The sequence below is a fragment of the Pristiophorus japonicus genome, chromosome 18 (assembly GCF_044704955.1).
Source record: "Pristiophorus japonicus isolate sPriJap1 chromosome 18, sPriJap1.hap1, whole genome shotgun sequence".
Taxonomy (NCBI): Eukaryota; Metazoa; Chordata; class Chondrichthyes; family Pristiophoridae; genus Pristiophorus; species Pristiophorus japonicus.
The window spans coordinates 24,792,698-24,811,142 of NC_091994.1; the positions used below are offsets into that span (position 1 = coordinate 24,792,698).

At 43.1% G+C, this 18,445-nt stretch overlaps 1 protein-coding gene across 1 annotated transcript in view; it reads left to right on the top strand.

Annotated features, from left to right (window-relative positions):
* Positions 1–17,430, top strand: part of LOC139229005 (phospholipid-transporting ATPase IC-like) — a 140,485-nt gene extending 123,055 nt beyond the window's left edge. The window contains exon 29 of the mRNA XM_070860668.1: positions 17,307–17,430. Within this exon, the coding sequence (XP_070716769.1) occupies positions 17,307–17,430 (124 nt within the window). The remainder of the gene's footprint in view (positions 1–17,306) is intronic.
* Positions 17,431–18,445: the final 1,015 nt, after the last annotated feature.

Below are 18,445 nucleotides of genomic sequence, written 5' to 3' on the forward strand. Positions count from 1 at the left end.
GCCCTCCTGTGTAGCAGAGCCACCCATGGTGCCATGAACTTGGCTGCTGCTGCCTTCCTCTGATGGGCCATCTCCCCCAACAGTACCCAAAACGATATATCTGTTTTGGAGGGGGATGACCGCAGGGGACCCCTGCACTACCTTCCTTCCACTGCTCTGCCTGATGGTCACCCATTCCCTATCTGCCTGTGTAACCTTTACCTGCGGTGTGACCAACTCACTAAATGTGCTAGTCACGACATCCTCAGCATCGCGGATGCTCCAGAGTGAGTCCATGCACAGCTGCAGTGCCGCAATGCGGTCTGTCATGTACTGTTTTGTTATAGAGGAGGTTACATTAGGCCAGAATTTGTTGTCAAAATCATGGTATGGTGAATGATGCTCGCCATTATTTATGCACAAATGGTACAGCAACTTCAAGCGAGGGCCAGGTGCACAGTTAAATGCGGAAATCTAATAGTCGCTTGTTGCCGCACTCCGCCATTAGCTTCGCAAAAATGGCATCTCACTGTACCTCGCCATTGAAATGCATTGAATGGTGGGAACATTGCTGTATTTGTGCGGTAGATAGAAACAAAATTTGCCACAGAAAGTTAAGTCTTGCCATTTCAAGTCTAAGTACCCTTTTAATGATGTGATAAGTGTTAATTACTTCCAATCAATCTCTGACACTGAAAATTAACTATTTCAAGTGTGGAGTCTCATTCCATCAGGTATTAATTGTTGTTGGAGATTTTAAAAATGTAAAATTTAAAAGAAAATTATGTTTCCTTTCTGTCTTTTTTTTTTCTTTCTCTTAATCCAGTCTTTCTCTTTCTGTACCTGAATTGACATTGAATTCACCCACTCGAATTTGCGCTTCCGTCTCAATCCTTGCGCTGTTTATTTCATGATCCTTCAATCTGATTGGTTAAGGAGGTACACAGATGTTCTGTTCAATGAGGTCCCAGATGGCCAGTTTTCCTCGCTGCGAAGTTGTCACCTTGTGCATTTAGCAACTTGCCATGCAAAAAAAATGTAAAAGCTAAACGTCTAACTAAAAGTAGATGCCGTTAGATGCCCTGCTACAGCAAAAACTGGCCCAACATATGACAATCTGCATGACTTTTTTGTAGCGTGTCAAACTACAGCAAGTTTAAAGTAGCAAATATGAAGGTTCACATTAGTGTGTGAAGTTCATTTAAACTGGACTGTCATGTATGTTTTTATATGTGCTCTAAGTATAAAGCACCTAGAGCCTCGTAGCCGAGAGCATGCAGAAATCAAGAGCAGGCAGCGGAAAGAGCGTGTGGCAAACCAGTCCCACCCACCCCTTCCCTCAACGACTATCTGTGACAGAGAATGTGGTTTTCATATTGGACTGTGCAGCCAACTAAGAACTCATGTTAAGAGTGGAAGCAAGTCTTCCCTTGATTCCGAGGGCCTGTCTATGATAATGATGAAATATAAATAGGCCACTTTCTGATGTTGAGTTCATGCTGCTGGTGCAAGGCCTTGCTTGTTAGCCATGCATTCCAGGAAATCACGGGCCCGCTGCCCTTTCCAGACAAAAAATGGCTACCATAATTTTCCAATATGTGGAGTCAACATGTGAGGTTCCTGCCATCAGCATGAACTAGGATTATAAGCTCTATATATTACATCGCAGTGTGTCTCAGAAATGATGCAGTTGTATATTCCCATTATTTAAACTGAATTACTGTGCAATGGATTCAATGTGGCTGATCACTTAGCTCATTTCCTTGTTTTGAAAATGTTAGATAAATCGCACGGGATTATTGTTAAAGAATCTGTATAAAATAGCAGGCAGAGGTTTACATATAATCACACTAAGTTTTCATATGCTATTATCACACAGTGTAATTTCGAGGCCTGTGGGCTTATATTTTACACTGTGGTGCAGCACATAAATCAACGTTTGCTCATCCACCATATTTGACAATCTTGCTGCCCAACCCAAATAATTGATTGGCGGAGGCTATTGGAGAAACAATTTTGAGCGAGACATCATTTCAAGAGGCCTCAGAAGAGTATTTATCAAGAATCTGATGTGATGTGTAGTGGTTTCAGCGATGCAATCACTACTGACTGCTCCTTGTTAACTTTAATAAGCTTTGTGCCATCTTCCCATTGTAATAAGTATAGACTGACATTCCACAGCTGCAGAGACAGTGCTGAGAAATCCATAGTAGAATATTGTTAAAAGCTTTACCAATTCCACTTAAAAACGACACTAAATTTCAGTGCTATGCATGTTGTTATTTTGAAATTTATTACAGACCAATCTCTTAGGCATCAGTCTGGCTGCAGTGTCCAGTCATGCACGTCTCTGCACTAAGGCGCAGAATCAGCACTGTAGTTTTCATGTGGACTCGCCTCCCTCCCTATCTCTGCAACCTGCTCCAGCAACCTGCTCATCACCGCGCGCAGTAACCAATTTTTGCCCCGCAGAGGCCCGTTTCTGCCTCGCGCCGGAAATTGGACAGCAGCCCATGAGGCCGCCGAGGGCGATGTCAGCGACAACCTCACCAGTCGCGAACCGGACCGCACTCCTTTCGCGGGGCGAAAATTAAAGGGGAGGTGCGCGCGCCATCTTTTTCTCGCAGCCGACACTCCGCTTCTGTGCCGGACTGCAGCCACAGTGGCCTAGTGGAGGCCCCTCGCCCCACTACAGAGCTCGCAGCACACCCCCCCCACTTTAACGTAAGGGGAGGGCCTTGTGCGCGCGTCAGCGCTACGCGGACAGGCTGCATCAGCGCTGTAACATTCGCATGCTTATCGCTCCAGTTCCGCCCCAGAGAGGAAGTGGAGCACCCGACATTGCGCTCCACTTTCAGGAGCGGTCACCCCAATTTCGCTGCCGGGGTGGGACTTCTGGGTCGGGCGCAGGAAATCCTGCCTCGCCTCAGTTACCAGTGGCAAGGGTTAACCAGGACGTTGGAGACCTGCTCTGCTGCACGGACCTAGTGCACACATATCGCAGTGCGGGCAGGTCCGTGCTGCCCCTGGGCCCTCGGCTCTTCTGGACCCCGTACCCTCATTCGCAACACTTCTGCCACGATGTTCCAGGGCCCGGCGCTCCAGCGATACCGAATTATGACCCCTTTGTTCCTCCAACTCTGGCCTCTTGTGCATTCCCCACTTGCTCTGCCCACTATTGGCAGCCATGTCTTCAGCCATCTAAATCCTCAGCTCTGGAATTCCCACTCCAAACCTTTTTTCCTTTCCACCTTTAAGACGCTGCTTAAATCCTGCCACTTTGACCAAGCATTTAGTCACCTGTCGAATTGCCACTTTCTTCCGCTCGGTTTCAATTTTTGTTTTGATTACACACCCGTGAAGCACCTTGGGACATTTTAGTATATATAAGCTATATAAATGCAAGTTGTTTTTAGAGTAGCGATGTTAGCTGATGTTAATGTTAATTGCCAGGACAGTCTGTTCTTCAGTAACTTAAAAAAACGTAACCAGCACCTTGAGTGGAACGAAGCACATCCATTTAAGCACATAGCAGAGATCAACTTTGCCCAAACTGTTGTGCAGTTGGCAATGGAAAACTAAAGGGTTTGCCCTGTTCTAGATCAGGTACCCAAGTCAGACAGGCGCCTGCCGTATACTTGGTGCTCCTGGCCTATACTGCTCGAAAGCAGGTAACAGTAGTTGCAGTATCATCATCATTATAGGTGGTCCCTCAAACGAGGATGACTTGCTTCCACGAGAGTTCACAGATGTTTCAATTAAGGACCTGTGTTCCAGTCCTGAACTCCAGTTGAGGGGGTGTAAGATGCCTGTGCGTGAATTTTTTTTAACATGTGGTGACCGTTGCACAACAGCCACCACACGGGCTTGACAGAGCTAGGCCTTTATCCAGTGGCAAGGGTTAACCAGGACGTTGGAGACCTGCTCTGCTGCACGGACCTAGTGCACACATATCGCAGTGCGGGCAGGTCCGTGCTGCCCCTGGGCCCTCGGCTCTTCTGGGCCCCGTACCCTCATTCGCAACACTTCTGCCACGATGTTCCAGGGCCCGGCGCTCCAGCTCTATTTATAGCCCTGTGCTGTTAGTCTGTACTGCCCTAAAGCAGGTTAACAGAGTCAAGCTGTGGTAATAACAGAGAACATATAGAGAGCTGAATTTTATTTTATACTTCAAGAGATTTTTTGAAATGGGAAGTTTTTTTATTATGTCTGCAGTTTAATGCCAGTTTGCATCACTATAATTATACCTTTGAATCAATGTGGAGGTAATTCCTGGTCAAGAAATTGTTAAGAATTTTTGATAATGCTTCAGGTTACCGGGCAAACATACATTGATTTTGGAGAGAATTATTTCTGCAAATCCAACATTTTATAATGTCAGCATATGTTCCTAATACCTCTGAAAATAAATTGTACCAATAATTCACTTGTATTTTGTCTTATAAACTCCACTTGTGTTTCAATTCCTTTGGTGAATTCTCTAAAATGTTTTGCTGTATAAACTGTTGGTTGTGTTTACCTTTTTCATAACTGCTTTGTAAAATCAAGCCAGAGTCTAAAATAAAATGAAAATATTGAGAGTGGCTGAAGTGATCCGACGTCAGTTCCTTTCCCCCCTCGCTACAGTGGAGAGCAACCACTGCAGTAAACGGCCTCTGATGACAGGGATCCAATGTCAGCCAGTGGAAAGTTGTACCTAGCTGCCAGCAACATCAGGCCAAATGAAAGCCTAATCTCACTAATAATAGGAAAGATCACACAAACTCCAAGATCCTCCATTGCTTTATGGAGTTAATCCACACCTGTAGTCAATGGTAATCCTGACAGAGCCACATGGAGCTCATTTCCCTATTGCCCAGGTGAATTTTGCTACAAATATAATGCAGCAGTAATTTAAGTAGAGGAATACAAGCAAAGCAGGCAGATTCATGTGTGATTTGACCACATTACCAATGGCACTGGTGTATGAGAGGGAGTGGAGATTTAACACTCCCATTACTTGTTTAATAAGGCAGGGCATTCATTCATTCCAGCACACTACGCAATGTTGGTAATCCAGTTGAATCCCTAATGTTCTAGTGGAAGTAGGCATGTATCTCATTATTTGCCTGGAGGCAGTGCTGCATGCACACACAGGAATACATGCGTTTAGAACAGTCTTACATAATTTCATATCCATACACATAGTGAAAATATGCCCTCTGTATTAATTACTATAAAAATAAAGCCAATACTTCTGTGGCATGAACAATTTTTCCTTCTCTTCTACCTTTTTATTCCCTCTTCATCTCTTCCCACATTACAACAGTGACTACACTCCAAAAGTACTTCATTGGCTGCAAAACGCTTTGAGACATCCGGTGGTCATGAAAGGCGCTATATAAATCCAAGTCTTTCTTTCTTTCTTCACAACCTACCTGCCAAAAGTTAAAATGACCCCCAAAATGTGTAAGTGTGATGGAAGCCAAGATGCATTTTACTTCAAACTGTAAAATCTTTAATATGTTTTTTTGTGTGAAATTTTAGCTAGGCCTAGATATTATGAAATTAAAATAACAGCCTGTTAGCTGCTTTCAGAATGATGTCGTCTTTGTGTGCGAGGAAGGAATCTGTCTGGATTTTAGTTTTGAGGTGAAGCTGGCTGCTTCCCCACAATGCTGCCAATCTCCGATAATTATAAATAAGTTGCATAAAAGTTACTTCATGGTTTTAAGGTGTTAATGCAATAAAAGATTGCATTGTTATATCACAGAAAATCTATTTGGTATTTGTCAAAAACAATTGAATCCCACCACACTGGTCAGAAGTCTAATCTTCATACTCTTATAATGGTAACATTGATTAATAACATTATTGCTTGTCTAATAGAAAATAATTTCTTTGTCCTGTGCATTGTAGTCAGCTTTGAAAACCGTGCTTCTAATCATAGGAAATGTGGGATAAAAACAGAAAATGCAGTAAGTACTCAGCAGGTTAGGCAGCATCTGTGGAGATATACAGGTTGCAGATCAGCCATGATCTCATCAAATGGTGGAGCAGGCTCGAGGGGCTAAATGGCCTACTGTTACTATGTTCTTATGTTCCTATGAGCCAAGACTGCCCAAAGTGGAGGAAGAGTATCCGGGAGGGCGCTGAGCACCTCGAGTCTCAACGCCAAGAGCATGCAGAAATCAAGCGCAGACAGCGGAAGGAGCGTGCGGCAAACCAGTCCCACCCACCCTTTCCTTCAACCACTGTCTGTCCCACCTGTAACAGAGAATGTAATTCCCGCATTGGACTGTACAGCTACCTAAGAACTCACTTTTAGAGTGGAAGCAAGTCTTCCTCGATTTTGAGGGACTGCCTATGATGATGATGATGTTCCTATGGAGAGAGAACCAGAGTTAACATTTCGGGTCGATGACCTCTCGTCAGAACTGGAAAACGGTGGAGATGTAAACGGTTTTAAGCAAGTACAGAGGCAGGGAATGACAGACCATGTTTCTTTACTTGTCCCATTACCATCTCCTTGCACCATCATCCCTTTTGTCATTTAATCTCTCTTGCCTTCCACCCTATTACAGACCGTCCCCTTTTTCCCCTTCCCCCCTTTCCCTGCCTCTGTACTTGCTTAAAATCTGTTACATCTCTAACTTTTTCCAGTTGACTAAAGGTCATTGACCTGAAACGTTAACCCTGTTTCTCTCTCCACAGATTCTGCCTGACCTGCTGAGTATTTCCAGCACTTTCTGATTTTATTTCAGATTTCCAGCATCCGCAGTATTTTGCTTTTGTTGCAGGAAATGTGGGGCTGCCTCTGGAAGCTGTACTTTGCTGTGAGCAATACTAAAGAAAGTTGCGAGATATCCCAACGAGATTGAGATCCTGAGGGGGAAACCTGGGAGATCGTGATCTTTTGTGAAAGTGTTGCTGAATTGCATTCCGTGAAGGTTTTACTCACAGCCCCTTAAAGAGATGAATACAAGTGCTTCGAAACAGAACAGCTTTTCTATATATCCCAATTAGCCTCCATATCAAAGTCGGATCAGCTACAATTGTAAGACCCCTGCCAGTGTGGTGCAATTTCAGTCTCAGAAAAGTACCCCCTGCTGCACTGATGTGAAGTTTCCATTTCCTCACACACACTATTCTTTTGCCACATCTGAATGTGATTGCTGACCCGACCTGAAACTGCCCAAACGCATGTGATGTCGAATGCAAAACAACTGTCCGAGAGAGGAGTCTACCATCTATATCTGTCGGCATCCATCCTAGCACAGGTTAGATCAGAAAATTGGCAACACAGGAACTGCTCAGAAAGCAGCTGCAGTTCCCCAGAAGACGACACTCATTCTTTGGATTTACTGGAAAGCTGGTTCGCGACGTTTGCTCTTTGATAGGCTTATTTCACAGCAGTTGCTGGGAGAAAAAAACTGCTGTAAAACTGCGGGGCCAACAAGGATTCATTATAACAATACCACAATCTATTTGTGTGTGTCCGCAACTGAGGCGGGTAAAGAAGCAAAATATTCTCCCCGACATAAATGATACTTATAGAAAGTGCATTGAAGCAATAGAGAGTGTACAATATACCAGCAGAACTTGTCTCCAGTCGTCTTGGTTAATCCTTACCACTGGACCAAGACCTAGCTCTGTCAAGCCCGTGTGGTGACTGGTGTGCAACGGCCACCACATGTTAAAAAAATCAATGCACAGGCATCTTCCACCCTTCAAGATTTAGTTCGGGACCTGGAATTTTAGGTCCTTCATTGAAACACCTGTGAACTTTTTGATGTGGAAGCAAGTCATCCTCGATTCGAGGGACTGCCTATGATGATGACAATATAGGTTTCACCAGACGGAGGAGAATGATAGTTATGGGGAAACACTTGAGATGCTGAGACTATTTCCACTGGAGTACAGACTGGGGAGATTTCATGCAAGTTTTTAAGATTCTGAAGGACTTTTATAATGTGAATAGCTTCAAACTCTGATTGACGGGGAGCTGACCAATTTAAAATTGCCCCTAACAGAGTGAGTAAAGAGCTCAGGAGAAATGTCTTTATTCAGAAAATAACTGAGGCACAAGCCATTGCATTTCTAAGAGGAAACTGAATAAATATTTGAAACAGAAAATGATACAGGGCTATGGGGAAGAGAATTGTTAATGTTATGTTAATGATGTTTAAAATAACTCCAGCAACTCAGCCTAAGTGAGCGGCGATGGGAAGGTGAGACGAAGCCTCTGGATTTGTTCTTTATTAATATTTCACATCCTAAGAGAGATTGCAACAGCAGAGGAGGGGATGATGAAATGTTGCAGTGCAACTGCTGGAAGCCACAAAAAAATGCAGCCTGCAGGTAAACACCGAGAAATACAAGAGAAAAACAAAATGAGAATAGGTTATTACAATCTACTCTGGTAAGCAGAAATGGGGTGAAGTTATCTCCTTCTGGCAAAAAGCGGGCAGGTGGGCAGATCCTTTCTATATTGCGGTGTCCAAAACTGCACACTGTACTTCACCTGTGGTCTTACTAAATTCCATTCACTTTGAATGGCCTTATCTATTTGAGGTGCTGCTTTTAATGTCTTGTGAACTAGAACCATAGATCCCTCTGCTCCTTCACATTATCCAGCTTCCCCCATTCAAAGTAAAATAATTACTTTTGTTTTAGCCACAATATTTGACTTCATATTTACTGACATCGAATTCCATTTGCCATTTCTTTGCCCATTCTTATCAATATCTTCTCCTTTGGTCCTTAGAATTGTTTACCATGCCTCCTACTTTAATATTGTCTGCAAATCTGGACACCACTCTCTAGCCCTATCTCCAAATCGTTGATGTACACAGTGATCAGAAAGGATCCAAGAACAAAACCCTCATCCATGCCTTTGATATGTCTCGACTTGAGTACACCAACTCACTCCTGGCTGGCCTCCCACATTCTACCCCACATAAACTACAGGTGATCCAAAACTTGGCTGCCTGTGTCCTAACTTGCATCAAGTCCTGCTCCATCACCCCTGTGCTTGCTGACCTACATTGGCTTCTGGTCAAACAATGCCTTGATTTCAAAATTCTCATCCTTATTTTCAAATCCCTCCATGTTCTCGCCCCTCCCCATCTCTGTAATCTCCTTCAGCCCCACAACACCTCCCCCCCCCCCCCCACCCCGCACCCCCCCGCTCCCGAGATGTTGGCGCTCCTCTAATTCTGCCCTTTTGAGCATCCCTGATTATAATCACTCAACCATTGGTGGCCATGCCTTCTGTTGCCTAGGCCCTAAACTCTGGAACTCCCTGCCTAAACCTCTCCAACTCTCTACCTCTCTTTCCTCCTTTAAGACGATCCTTAAGACCTACCTCCGTGACCAGCCACCTGCGTTAATTTCTAACTATGCGGCTCGGTGTCAAAATGTTTAAATCTCATAATACTCCTGTGAAGTGCCTTGGGACGTTTCACTACGTTAAAGGTGCTATACAAATACAAGTTGTTGTTGTTGTGGGAAACCACCAACCACTTCCAACTACTCTGAGGAACTGTCCTATCGTCTGTCTCCTCCCTTCTAACCAGTTTTCAATCCAATTTGCTACCCATCTCCTAATTCCATATCCCTTAATCTTCTCCAATAGACTCCTGTGTGGCACCTTGTCAACGGAATTCTGAAAGGCCATGTGCACAGCAGCCACTGTATTTCCCTCATCCACCATATCTGTCACCTCCTCAAAGAACTCTATCAGAGTTGTCAAACACGACTGTCCTTTCTGAAATCCATATTAGCTGCTTTTATTGATTTTCTCTTCATTTAGATATTTTTAATTAATGATTGCAAAATGTTCCCTATCACAGATGTTAAGCGAGCCTGTAAGTATCTGGGTTAGCTCAGTCGCCCTTTTTGAAAATGATTATGGCATTGGCCACTCTCCAGTTCCCCAGCACACATCCACTCTCAATAAAACCCCTGAAATATAATGTCTTGGGTCTCTGCTATTTCCTCCCCCATTTCGCTCACGATCCTTCGATGTATCCAGTCAAGTCCTGGGGAATAAACATTTCCTGAGCACACTGTATCAGAAAATCAGTCCCAATATCTGGGATGTTTAATTTTACTGAGATTATCTTGGTAGTTGCTACAACCCAAGAACATAAGAACATAAGAAATAGGAGCAGGAGTAGGCCATATGGCCCCTCGAGCCTGCTCCGCCATTCAATAAGATCATGGCTGATCTGATCATGGACTCAGCTCCACTTCCCTGCCACTCCCCATAACCCTTTACTCCCCTATCATTCAAAAATCTGAAGAACATGATAACTGTCTCAAAACAATTCTCCAGAGTCTTAGTGAGAACAAATAAATCTGGATTATTTGGAATGTCAGAAACAGTGGTGGAAGCAGAATCCACAGTCATTATTAAAAGGAAAGTGCAAATATATTTGTGCGAAAAAAACTTAAAAGAGCATGGGGAGAGGACATGGGAATGGGACTAAAGGATAGCTCTTTCAGGCACTATGGGCCAAATCACTTCTTTCTGGGCTGATTCAATAACAGGATGATTCTAGGATTCTTCCTATTACCTCAGAACAAATGTGTTTCAGCCAACAGCAACAACTTGTATTCATATAGCGCCTTTAACGTAGTAAAATGTCCCAAGGCGCATCACAGGAGACAAAACAAATAAATTTGACACCGAGCCACATAAGAAGAAATTACAGCAAAGAGGCAGGTTTTAAGGAGCGTCTTAAAGGAGGAAAGAGAGGTAGAGAGGTGGAGATGTTTAGGCAAGGAGTTCCAAAGCTTAGGGCCCAGGCAACAGAAAGTAGGTGATACACATAAAGCATCCCAGCAAGCCGAAAAACTCCACTGAAGTCTATTTGGCTTTACCAGATTCTGTCACCATATCACTAGGTTTTCTGCTACTAAGCAGGAGGAAGCAGTCATGGAAGAAGAGAAATTAATTCCAAGAAGCTGTTGATACTCAGAAAAATGATGACTAACACTGTAATGCTAAAGGGATTAAGGGATATGGAGAGAAAGCAGGAATGGGGTACTGAGGGAATGATCGGCCATGATCTTATTGAATGTTGGTGCAGGCCCGAAGGGCTGAATGGCCTGCACCTATTTTCTATGTTTCTATGTTTCGATGTTTCGATGTTTCTATGTTTCTAATGACTTGCATTAAACCTCAGAAGGTGATCAAGCTTGTTGCAAATGACAGCTTGTAGATCTCGAGCTTTTTCACACAAGACATGCAAGACCAATCTACACGATCTCTTGCAAGATACTCTCAGACCACTCTGGGACTGAGAGAGAAGCTTTTGCTGTGGTCTGGGAATGTCAATATTTCCATTTGTATTTCACCATATCACAAGCCCTGGAACCACTATTTCAGCCCTTCATTAAAACCGATGTGCTTACGTTAAATGATAGCTGATGAACGTGCAAATTTATTGCTACCAAGTGGCCCAGAAATAATTAGACTGCAGATTATTTCTTAAAGCATTCCATTTGGCTGACACTAAGGGACATTTTCGCAGGAACTGATCTCACTGAGGCTCTTGTGTTCATTTCATCCTTAGCATGCAATTATAAAAGACATGGCACGAAGTGAAATCCAACATGAAGCACAGTCTGATCTCTGTCTAATGCTCAAATCAGTCAAATGGTGATGGTGGAAGCAAAGTAAAGCAAGTGGAACAAATTCTTCCAGTAGATAGAATGTATATACAGTCATTTGTACATGTGGACCAAAAGTTAGCCTTAACCAATCTACATCTGCAAGCCAACAGATTGGTAATTCCAGGGAAGTTCTGGAACTGCCTCACTGTCCTGTTCCAAGAAGAATGAAAAACCAAAAACTTCATTAGGCAGAAGGAATGACTCTCTGGTATTGACTGCCATGTAAAAGACTGCATTAAAGACTGTCTACCCTGCAAAGCCACAAGAACTGATAATTCCAAATCACCATTATGACAGAATTACCAATTAGTGTATGGACTGAAGTCAGTATCGATTTCTGCAACCTCCCGAATAGCAGGCACCTCTTTCCATAATGGACGAATGGTTCGGGTTCCCAAAAGTTCAAGCGGCAATACTGAAGTTAGCTAAATCCATCAAACCAAAGCATAAGCCATTTCATTGGACCCTAAAGTGGTAAAGCTTCCCCTTATAATGGTGCAGAATTTACCTTTTCTTCAAACTATCTTCGTTTTCAGCATAACTCCACTCTGGCCTCAAGATAACAATGCAATCAAGAAAGCTATGAAAACACTAAAGGTAGCTCATTTCACTGCTACAGGAGCAGGAAAAAACCTTAAGCAAGAATTCTATGTTTCTGAGGGCAATTCTGCACAATTCAGCTGATGCACCACCAGCGATGGTATTGTTCACCAGGTCCTTATGGATTAAACTCCCCACTCTGACAAAAAAAAGAGATCTTAAAATCTGTCAAAGAGACAGAGCTTCTAAAGAGTGAAAATGATGCCCCAATGGATTCAAGAATGTTAAAGGTTGCATTAATATAATGGTTAGTGAGATGCCAGGGCTGCCTGTTCCCAACTCATGGATCTTGCAGCCATTATAGAGAAAACTTGATGGATTTGCTAAGTCCGGCTACCATGAGGACCCAGTAAAAACCATGAGGAACTGGCAGCCCCAACACCTCAGTAAGTGCAACATAACAGAAGCTTAAAAATAGGAGGCATTCATTGTTGCCATAAAGAGTCTACAATCGCATGCACAACAAGCTCTCAAAACTCAGTCAGTTTCCAAATATACATGTGAATGCAAGATCTTGAAAGTTCAATTAAAGAAAAAACATTTCAACAAAAAAGATGAAGGATGTAATGTCCAGAATATTATTAAAGAATATTTTAAACTCCTTCCTTACCCCAGTTTAGGCACCAATAGTGACTAAGTAAAATTTAAACTATGCGGCAGAATCATGGAGTAAAGGATATAAAATGTAAGATATACAGCTGCAATTTTTTTTGCTTATTAATATTTTATTATAAAATATACATCTTAAGAAGCACCACAAGAGTTAACCTGGGCCACTTTATGTGCAGTCACTCACAGGTTGCCTGTCCACTCAGTTGAAGAATAGCATGTGGCATATAGAGGGGAGAGAAGCTAAAGAGGAGAAAAACATGTATGAAAGTTATGCTGCATTAAATTTGAAGTTGTTTCAGTGGTAAGTCTCCTTTGAAGTATTCAGAAACTGTAGAATATGTCCCATATTGTTGGCCATATTATTGGACAAATAATTAACACATTTGTACCGCATTCCCCTGTCTGCTCTTTAACAGAGACATTATCTCATTTAAATGGGATACTGCCTGCATTAAAATAGTGGATAAAGAAATGTCACATAACACATTAAGAGTCTGCTAATATTGCCAACAGTCATTGGCAGGCTCCATCAGGGTTATTGTGCAAGGCGGGAATCTCGCTGCGGAACTTTACTAAATGTTTTGCAGAGTCGACCTCAGCACTGATAGCCCAATCTCCGATGTGCAGTCTCATTTAGCAAGGCTCTGCACTGGGACCCACTGCTCACAAAATTACCCCTTATATATCTGTAAAAAGGCTTTTGATACTAGATTAAGTGGAATTGGAAAAATATGGATTCTGTGATCTGCTGGAAGATTACCAACTTGGCCTCATTTTTCTGATGTTATATAGAACAGATTTCTGCCACATTAGAGCCATATACTTTCGAGGCCTTGAATGAGTTATAAAACAAGATTTATTCTGCTTTGTTTGCTCATTATTAAGATACACATTTAGTAAAAATGCTGAAAATGTAAAAAGGCAATGTTATCATACAAATGCTTATAGCCATTTCCTTTCCACTATTTTAACCGCATGGCTAAACACTGAAATGGCATTGAGAGGAATTTGATCTGAGTGTGGTAAACATATGTGCAATAACATCACTTACTGTCATTTCTATTTTTACATGTGACAGAATTCCACGACCCAGAGTCAATGGTGATTTCAAATCCCATTTCTCTTATTCTCGGTTACCATCATTATCATAGGCAGTCCCTCTGGGTCGAGGATGACTTGCTTCCACACTAAAAATGAGTACTCAGGTGACTGATGAACACATTTTAAATGGCGGAAGATGCCTGTGCGCGAATTCTTTTAACGTGGGGTGGCCTTTGCACACCAGCCTCCGCACGGGCTTGACGGAGCAAAGTCTTGGTCCAGTGGCAAGTGGATCCAAGACGACTGGAGACCAGGCTCCGTCGCATGTGCCAATACATACACACACAATCAAACATGCCCCTACTGTCCTCCTTCTTTCCTCCTTCCACAGGACCTCTCTCTACGTGAAATTCATAGTACGCAATGTGAGCCTCGCAGCTTCGCTATTGACCCGTGCTGCGCCTTCCCTTGGCCTTGTCCATACTGCTCCACCTCTGGGCTCTGACCTCTCTGTTATAATGAGGTATGACTGCTACTTTAAATAAATTAATCATCCAATAAAATGGTCACAAATTAATTTCTTATTAAAACTTAACTTTCCCTTTAAAGTTCAACTCTTAAATCTATACTTTAACGCGGCAATTTTGTACGGCTGTATCACAGCAGGGAGGCTCAGACTGGTTGTCAAGTCAGCCCCATAGTGTAATAGTCCTACCTCTCAGTTATACTCCAATCTAGTGAGGCTCTAATCTGGGAGCCTCACCTCACAAAAGTACTCTTTAAGTTGTAATGCCAAAAATGATGACTGCTCTTCATCTTATCTGAACCATTCAAATGAAAGATGCCATGTTTGGAACAGATAGCACAAAATTCACGATTAAAACTCAACCTTATCATTAGTAGAACAGTTTTTTTTCACAACTGTGAATGAACAGAAATGATACATTGCAATTTCAATAAATTATTAATTATTTCATGAGTTATGAAATAACTTAAATTGACAAGAGCTTTAATTATAATTGAGATTCACTTTATTTCATTGCTAAAAGAAAGTTGTATTAATGTGTTCCGGACCTAAGCTTCCTCTAATATTGGTGTCAACAGGTTCCAGTCTAGAATCTCAAGACTCCTTATATGAAATAATTAGCCCAGTGTGTACACTTCAAACCTAACTCATTATTCGCAAATTAACACAAATGATTTTCCGATTATGAAGTTATTTCTGAACTTATCGTTCATAAGAGTTGATGCCTAATTTATCTTGGAACATTATGAAATGTTTCACTTCATCATAATTCCTCACTTGAATATGCTGGGATTGGGAATTTTATAAACATATCAGAGAAAATGAGAAGTGATCTCATACAATCCAGTGCTTAGACCAATATTATGAGGAACTTTGTTGTATTGATTTCAAGTTGTGTATAATCACTTCATTTTTCTCATTCCACAGTGCACATAACAGCTGACAGGGTTTTGGTCACATGGTGATTGACCTCTCCATACCTTCAAATTCTGCATTGCTGCATCAATCAGTTAGATGAACATCCATGAAGCAGATGGAAAGAGTGTCTTCATAGTGTGCCAAGTTGACGTCATATCTATGAATGAATGAACCTGAATGGTGCTATTTTCTGCAATCCAACTGCTACATTACCTAGCTTGATCCATTGTGGAAACAAATATCTTACATTAATCTTTACGAACTTATGTATACCTTTCTCCACCCACCCCCCGCCCCCGGATTCTTCGTACTCTCTTCGCTCCACCCCACCCGCCCCCACCCCCACTGTTACTACTCACCATAGTTTCTTCTTTGGTTTGGAGCGTTGGGTACTTCCGTGGCTGCCACCAGTGTTGCTTCTTGATCAGCAGACAGTAGGTGCATATCTCCCTAGGAAAGACTGGTTCTGCCAGCTCATGTAGCCCTCTGTGGATAATGTGCATTGCTGCTTTAGCAGCCAGGTCAAGAACTGGTGAAACATGCCCAATGAGGACAAGCAAGCAAGTTAGAGCAACAATCAAAGCTGAGATTTGAACTTGTGACTATAGTTTCTCTTCCTCCCCTTTTTCCCATGTTGGGAGACTACAGCCTTTATACTAAGAGTACTGGGCCATGATTTTAGCTTCGGTCATCAAATGTATAAATAAATATATATTTATATATGTTTTAAATATAAAAATGGACTACTCTTTAACGATGGAGGATGTTGGCACTGTGAATATTTTTATTATAATTCTTTCACCTACATGCAGAATAATGGATGGTCAAGAGATCAATTACCTACATGTGCAATGTCCCAGTTAGGGCTTAGAATGGAATGTGAGTAAATAAACTTTTGGGGGGATATTAAGGGAAGCAAGGGACATGGAGATAGTGCAGGAAAGTGGAGTTGAGGTAGAAGATCAGCCATGATATTAAATGGCGGAGCAGGTTCGAGGGGCCGAATGGCCTACTCCTGCTGCTAATTCTTATGTTCTTGTGTTATGCAGATATTTTGGCCGCCCAACAGGAAACTGGCAGGAGGTGGGCAAGGCAGTGGTTGCTCAGAGAAATTGGTCAGGGATTCATTCCAATTTTTGGATGCCTTTCATTTGTATGGTGAAGGCAAGCTGCCAATACAAGGGATATGGGGAAAGAGCAAGGAAGTGGGACTAACAGGATTGCTCTTCGAAAGAGCTGGCGCAGACTTGATGGGCCAAATGACCTCCTGCTGTGCTGTACTATTCTATGATTCTATGCTGTACTATTCTATGATTTTATGATACCCCGTAGGCAGCTCACCTGTCAGGAGGTGGAAAATCAGCTCCTGCTACAGGTTCTTGTGAAACGGGAGGACTTTTTTGTGCGCAAAAGAGGTCAGCTGCAGGAAGATGTGGTGGGCAACATGGGTTCCAGCAGGGCCCCGAGGTTTTCAGATGCAGCTGTGGAGATCCTTGTGGAGGAAGTGATTCGCAGAAACAAAGTCCTCTTCCCCACAGATGGTAGATGGGCACGGTGGCAAATTGGTGAACAGGCATGGTGGCACAACAGATGAACGCCATCAGCATTTTTACCAGAATCTGGCTGCATTGCCAAAAGAAATGTAATGATCTCACCATAAATGTCAAGATAAGATTCTCCTTCACATCTCATACTTTCTGCACAGCCCATCAAGGACCCTGTTTTAGCCTTAGCTCTATCAATCCTTCCCTTCATCGCTTGAGATGGCTCTCAAAGTCAGCCAAGATGACTTCAATGCACTGCTTGCACTCACACCTTCAAAACTTGCTACTTGCCTCACAATTGCATCTCCACCTTGGTCACACTTGCTGTTTCTTCCTGTCATCATGTATACAATGGCAAACTGTTTCATATGTGTTGAAAACCTTTACCAGGGGCACACATTAACTCATTTCTACTCTTCTTGCAGGGGAAACTGTGCAAAAACAGCAGGCGGCAGACAACCAGCACAAGAGGAGGTCTACTGCACTGCAAACATAATACCCATGGAAGAGGCCATCATGCAACATCATTGGAAGATACACAGTAGTTAGCATGGGAGATGGCGAGGCTGGAGGCCTGGTACACCAGGGCATGTTGGCAATATCCATTCCTTTTCTCTTTCTACTTCAATCTTTCAGTCGCACACTCAGCGTGGCAATCTGATGGTGCATTGCACTGTCACTGATCCGCTGGTGCTTACCCTTCAATCCATATCCTAACACTAGTCCGTCTCCCTTTTTTCTACGTCAATCAGACAACTGTTGAGATACCCTTTTGGACAATGCACCGTACTCGCTCTTAACCCTGTCAAGCGCCAACACAGATATCGGCATCCCGCGTAACTTAGCTAATGAGTTCTTGGGGACTGCACTGGGGGATTCTTCGAGGAATGCTGCATTGTCAGAGGTGCCATCTTTTGGATGAGATGTTAAACTGTGGTCCCGTCTGCTCTCTCAGATGGCAAGGATGATTTCTGCGCGCCAGCAATTTCTGAATGCATTGGACTGTCACATCGTGTGGTGGAGTCCACTCCCAACTTGTGTGGGGTTCTCATCCATACTATCAACACCCTGCCATTAACCCTGCCGTTAACCATGGAACGTGTGGCACCTCAACGGCAGTTGCAGCTGGGCCCCTCCATGCAGGAACCTGTAACACCATCGTTCAGGGATACTCATACTGGGGCCATGCAGGCTCTGGGCTCAACCACCTCGGACAGGCTGGGAGAGCAATCAGACCACAGCTCTCCCAGAGTCTGCTTTTCTCACATCAGCAGAAATAGCAGTGGCAGTTGTCCAATGAGAATGGAACATGATGCCAACTCTCACGACGTCAACACGTCTATCCCCCTCCCGATCCCCCCTGACCCCCTGAACCAATGCCCTCCCAGAAAACCAGCATGGAAAGACTGCTCTGGCAAATGCCGAATGTTCCAATCTATAGATGGTTCCTTTCAGGCCCGAGCCTCTAGAGGTCATCAACCACGAGCATCTCTTGAGTCCTTGGATGAGCTGCAGCAGCCTCCTACTTAGGGAAGCACCTTGTAGAAGCATTAAAGTACTGGGG